The 5,983-nt window shown below is 56.2% G+C and overlaps 1 protein-coding gene across 1 annotated transcript in view; it reads left to right on the plus strand.

Annotated features, from left to right (window-relative positions):
- The window catches only part of LOC104134537 (Grid2 interacting protein), a 38,839-nt gene that overhangs the window by 28,424 nt on the left and 4,432 nt on the right, over positions 1 to 5,983 (plus strand). The window contains 5 exon segments of the mRNA XM_035903554.1: positions 1 to 124; positions 1,407 to 1,494; positions 2,834 to 2,911; positions 3,676 to 3,872; positions 4,398 to 4,553. The exon segment at positions 1 to 124 is cut by the window's left edge and continues 206 nt beyond it. Coding sequence (XP_035759447.1) covers positions 1 to 124; positions 1,407 to 1,494; positions 2,834 to 2,911; positions 3,676 to 3,872; positions 4,398 to 4,553 — 643 coding nt within the window.

Consider the following 5,983-nt stretch of genomic DNA (forward strand, 5'->3'; position numbering starts at 1 on the left):
AGTACCCTGTGCACCCCCCCTGCACCGGGGGTTGCTGCACCGCAGGAGTGAGTCCAACCACATGAGCGTCAAGAGGCTGCGGTGGGAGCAGGTGGAGAACTCGGAAGGGACCATCTGGGGGCAGGTACGGCCCGGGCGTGGGGAGCAGGGTGGGGGGCAAGGGCCCAAACTGTGCTCTGGGGAGCAGTTGCTTGGGCTGAGGCTGCAGAGGTTGGTGGGAGCGTCCATGGGCACTGCCCAGAGCCCTGGGGGGCTGTCCCCCCCCCGGAGCATCGTGTCCTAACCTCTTGTTGGGCCATGCGTTCAATACCTCAGCCAAGGGAATGAACCCTGGAGATGCCGTGTTACAGAAAGTTTCATATTTCTTTTCACTCTTTTAATTGTTTGGACCAAAATTGCCAGGATGAGAAGAGGCTCTGGAAAGCACCTGAAATGCTGGCTTTGACTGTGGCCTCCTGGGGACCATGTGCGTTCCTGCCCCCTGTGGGCAGGAGCTGCCTCCAGACATGTTTTGCAGCTGTAGGAGGTTTTGTCAGTGGGAAACCATGAGGATGGTTGAAAGCAGAGTGATGGGGAGAGCACCGAGGCAGGGGAGGACACCGGAGGGGTAAAGCAGAGGTGGGGAGTGAGACTTGATGCTCTAATCCTTTCGCATCACAGACTTGAAGTGATGTAGAACTCTGGAGGTGGATTCCAGCCCCTGCAGGGAGAAGCTGGCCTCCCTGGAGTTTAACTTCCAGCCTCTGTGTCTCTCCTGCTGATGAACGCGTTCAGACGTGCCATATTGCCCATGCCCTGAGCAACCAGAGGGGAGCTGTGGGATCAGCTTCCAGCTCCACAGGCACCCACCTCATAGCAAGCACTTGAAATCCTGCACGTCCCTCTCCCCGGCACTCTGGAGAACAAGATGCTTCTTCCCAGTGATTTTTTTTTTGTATGCAAAAAATTCCTGAAGTTTCTGGCATTCCCACTTTGTCCTTCAGTAAAGCAACATGCCCAAGCAGCAAGTGAAGAGCAGTGGTGCTCTGTAGGATTCCCGCTGTGTCAGACGCTGAATGAATCTGCGGGGCAGTGCCACTAGCTGCGGGGTGCAAGGAAACGCTGACGGGGTGATCTCCAGGTTTCTTCCTTTCCTTCTGAGATGAGAACGGGTCCCACCAGATGGCCTTGGTGACTTCTGTAGAAACTGCCTCCACAGAGGCGAACGGTTCACCAGGCTCGGGGTTCTGTGCAGGATTTACGAAGCCTGGAGTCTGCAGTTACAGGACAGTGCCATCAACCTGCCCTGGTTTCTTCTCAGGACACAGAGCTTAGCGTGGGGCGGAGGGAAGGTGGCCCTATGTGGGCAGGCAGTGTCGGGCTGTCCCCTGTGCCAGCATAGCTCCTGACTCTTCCTCCTCCTGCAGCTTGGGGAAGACTCCGATTATGACAAGCTGAGTGATATGGTCAAATACCTTGACCTTGAGCTGCACTTCGGGACGCAGAAGCCTACAAGTAAGTACCTGAACCCCAGAATAGGTCCTGGTACCAGCCAGAGACTGGGGTGCTGGGAGAAACTGGGGCTCAGTGGGCAGCAAGGCAATGTCTGGTCCTAGCATCACCCATGGCACTGAATTCATTCACACTCAGGGTTTTGTGACTGGTGGCACTGCAGATCATTAAGGCCGAGATTGTTTCATTATCTCCCTTAATTTTCTTCTCTGCTGTTATCTGTTTTCTCTCTGCATTTCAGTCCATCGGGGCAGTGAAACCCAGCTGGAGGGTTTCGCTCCCCGTTGTGCTCGGTGCTGCTTCCCGGCTCTCATAGTGCCTGCCCGGCCATCCCCGTACGGCAGGCAATGCCCGTGTGCCAGCACCACTCGCCAGGGCCTGGTTTGCCACATGGCTCAAACCTGCAGCACATCTCGTAACGATTTGTGCCCAGCCTCTGCTTGTTGCGGTCTGTGGAGTACGGACAGTCAGCCGGGCCATCGGCATGCACGGACACCGACTTGTGCTGCAGTAGCAGTAACGGCTGCAAATTAGGATTGCAGCTCTGTTTGCTTTGAGAACTCAGCCCTGAAAAAGCTGTGAAAACACTTCTCTGTCTATAGAGAGCATTGCAAGCAATGCTTTTCTTTCTACGTCTATAATAAATTAGTTCCCCCCAACACCTACGTATGGGGTCCATAGCTACCTGGCCAGAGCAGCCTTCCCATTGCTCTTGGATCAGGATCTCCTGCAGACCCACCCACTGGGATCTCCCACCCACCGGGGTTTCTGGGTGCTGCAAACCCACGGAGTGGGCCCAGGCTGGGGGTGCCAAGCGGCAGTGGCTCAGCTGGGGTGGCCGCCCTGTGCGTCGGGAGGCATTCGGGACGTGGGGTGCCAGCAGTGCGCTCCCCAAAGGAAGGCATGGGGCAGGGCGGCTGCCTCATTTACACTGGGAAACTGGGAAAAGTAAAACGCCAGTGGGATGTCTGAGCTCTCTTGCAAGAGACGCAATGCACCATGGCAGTGTGGGCAGAGATAAGCTAGAGAGGGCAGATACTGATGGGACTGGCAGTGGAAGTGGGATGAAATGGGATTCTTCTCAGGGGTTATCTTTTGGGGGATGTTTCTGGGCAGTCTGTGTGTTTCACCTCTCGTTTTCCCTTTTTCAGCTCCAACTGAGTCCTCCATTGAGGAGATCTTTGAATCGCAGAATTCAAGGATTCCCGGAGCCATTGCTGTGTGCAAAGCATCAGTTCTCTCTTTCACTCATGGTTTCACTGTTTTCAGGACAATTTTCTTCCTGCTGGAGCCGGCTGAGCCTGTCCTTACCCATGATTAAATCTTTCAGTTTCTCTTCCAGAGCCAACTCTCATGCCTGAAAACTTTAAAAAGAAAGATGTGGTTGAAATTTTGTCCCACAAAAAGGCCTACAACACATGTAAGTAAACATTGTGGTGAACGTACCCCCCAAAATGGGCCCAGAGATGGGTCTGGGGATGTAGAGAACTGGAAAGGTAAAAGGAGGGAGGCTTCATGAGCACAATCCCACGAGCGCAATCCCAGCACAGCTCTGCTGGTGGTCCGGGCTGTTCCTGCAGCCCAGAGCTCCTGCGGGCTGGGCTCAGCACTGGGCTGGAGGAAGAAGATGGCTTTACAAGAAAGGATGGCGATGGGATGTGGCTCATTGGCCTGGGGAGGGAGGGGGAAGAGCTGGTGCAGCCCCGCGGGGCAGCGAGGGTGTGTGGGGCTGCCCTGCTGCCGGCCGGGGAAGGGTCAGCGCTGCTTCTCCAGGATGTGCTTCTGGTAGGAAGGAGGGTCGGAGGGCTTGGTGGGACCTTGCCAGCCCCCAGCCTCCTGGCTGCTGGGGGCGTGGGAAAGGAGGAGGCATTGGGGGTGGTTTCCAGTGCAGCCCAGCCTGATGCATTGATGATGTCCATTCATGACGATGCAATACCCTGGGGGGATCTGCAGGACCGGAGTGACACCTCAGGGCCCCCGCGCAGCCTCTGCAGGGCCTTGGGGAGCAGAAAGCCCTTCCCCGCTCCAGGGCTGACTCTGTGCCAACATGGGCACATGGAGAAGCCCTTGCCACTCTCACACCGTGGAGAGATTGAGCCTCCCCCCCTGGCCCTGTCCCAGCACAGCCAGCCCCTGGGGTCCTTCCTCCTCCCTTCCCAAGTGACACACCTCCCTTCCTCCCAGCCATCCTGATAGCCCACCTGAAGCTCTCACACATCGAGCTGCGCCAGATCCTCATGACAATGGAGACAGACCGCCTGGAGCCTTCCCACATCAAGCAGCTCTTGCTCTATGCCCCGGATGGGGAGGAAGTCCAGCGCTTCCAGAACTACAAGGAGAACCCTGGCAAGCTGAGTGAGCCCGACCAGTTTGTGCTGCAGGTACCTGCGGGCAGGGACGTGCTCTGGGAGCGAGGAGGTCTGCATGTGCAGTGTCCCTGGATGTCCCACCGTGAGCTGGAGGGGAGGAGAACACACAACAGAGCAGAAGCAGTTGGCAGGACACTGGTCTGCTCGTGCTTGCTGTGAGATGGGAAGAGCTGGTGGCAGTGGGCACAGGGACCGCCAGTGAGCGATGCTCGGGCTGATGCCTGAGTTGTCTGGCAGCTCCCATGGCGGCTGTTTTACAGCCAAAGCATACCATGCTGTTTACTCCATGGTAAGAGTGACTTTATCCAACTGTGACTTATTTTCTGTTGACAAAGTCACTTGTGGATACTGGCATGAAACCTCCCCGTCCTGTGGCAGCAAACTGGCCCTGCTCTGCGAGCTACAGCAGCTCCACCGTGTTGCCTGCACTAGTGCATACTGCTTTCAAGTACAGGGAAACATACCAGGAAAAATGCCATGTAGGAGGGATTATGGCTAATGGTGATAGGGGTAATTTTCTCCTCCTTTTGCTCTCAGATGTTGTCAGTACCAGAATACAAGATCCGTCTGCGCAGTCTCCATTTTAAGACCACTCTGCAGGAGAAGACAGAGGAGATCAAAGCTAGCTACGAGTGCATCTGCAAGGCCTCTCTAGAGCTGAAAAGCAGCAAGAGGCTGGCTAAGATCTTGGAGGTCAGAACAGTCCTTCCTTCTACTTACAGCCACCCAGCGCCCACGGGAGCACCTGCAGGCAGCTCACAGGCTGCTCACAGGCAGCCGGAATGCAGCTCCAGCCCCACGGCTGTGCCCTGGGCTCCTCCAGGTCCAGCCTCGCCAGGCTCCATCCCCTGGCAGCTCCTGCTGGCATTGGCTTGTGGGCATCCTGGCCTGGGGAGGATGCGGGAGGGCAGATTGCAGATGGCCACGCACCCACCTGCAGCACACAGCAGGGCTGCAGGATCCAGAAACCCACCCAGTAACATAGCAGAGCCCACCGAGGTTGTCCTTTAGCTGCAATGGGGCTGGAGGACGTGGGGTTTGGCCAAGCAGCCACTGTGTGCAGGTCCATGTGTGGGGTAGCACTGCAGGCTGGTCCCTGTGCACGGCCATGGGCTTGTGCTGCGGAGCAGGCAGAGGTCCTGCACGCTGCCCATTCCTCTGAGGAGGTGCCGTCGGGGTCCCGGGGACAGGCTGTGCCTGGCAGGGGGACACTGCGCTCGCAAGAGAGAACAAGTCCTGCTGCAGCTGCTCTTTGACCCTACCGAGATGAGCCGCCCCAAATTAATGTTAATTCATTTGGGTTTGCTTTTAAAAACAAAGTGGGGTAAATGAGAACATGATGTGACAAAAGGCATTTCCAGCTGAGAGATGAACCTCCTTAGTGGCTCCTGGCCCGTAACCCCCCAACACCTAGTTAAGTCCTTGGGGGGCAATGGCTGGTTGCACATTAACGGGTGCTGGACAGAATTTCAGAGTGTCCCAGGCTGAAATCCAGGAAGTCCTGAGGTCCCTGCTCCTCGCCAAGCCCCAGGAGGGACATCAGGACTCGGGTAAGCCCAGCCTGGGGTCCTGCTCTGCCTCTGATGCTGCAAAGCCGCAGCATAAGGCATCGGGGCATTCTGGAGAGGAAAGCTGGCTTTGCTGCATCACTACTTTCCCTTTAAAATATCCCCTTAAAACTCTGAAGGTAGTGGCTGCAAAAGGCTTTGGGGAGAGCTTAGGCACTTGCCAGTCGGAAGGAGAGTCCGTGTCCCAGAGGCGAGAGATCTCAGAGTGGACCTCCAGGCTCAGCTCTGGTCCTGCAAGGAAAAACAACTGAGAAATAAAAAGGCAAACCCAAACTGTGCACACGCAAAGCCTGAGGCTATAACGCAAGACAAAATCCCCCCCTTAAACGTTAACAAAGCTTGGGCTTCGTCAGTCTGGAAGTGGCAAAGGAGCCAAGCTGGTGTTCGTGGTGCTGCACGCTCCCCGCAGCTCTCTGGCCGCACAGACCTTCTGGACGGCCGCAGGAGAAGGAAAGGGACTCCTGGGCAGCATTGCTGTAAATCCCATAGGGAAGCATCTAAATGAGATCTCTCATAAGGGTGTTAGAAGTTTGGGTCTGCAGACAACAAATGGGG

The sequence above is a fragment of the Egretta garzetta genome, unplaced genomic scaffold (genome assembly GCF_000687185.1).
Source record: "Egretta garzetta isolate BGI_Z169 unplaced genomic scaffold, ASM68718v1 scaffold71, whole genome shotgun sequence".
NCBI lineage: Eukaryota > Metazoa > Chordata > Aves > Pelecaniformes > Ardeidae > Egretta > Egretta garzetta.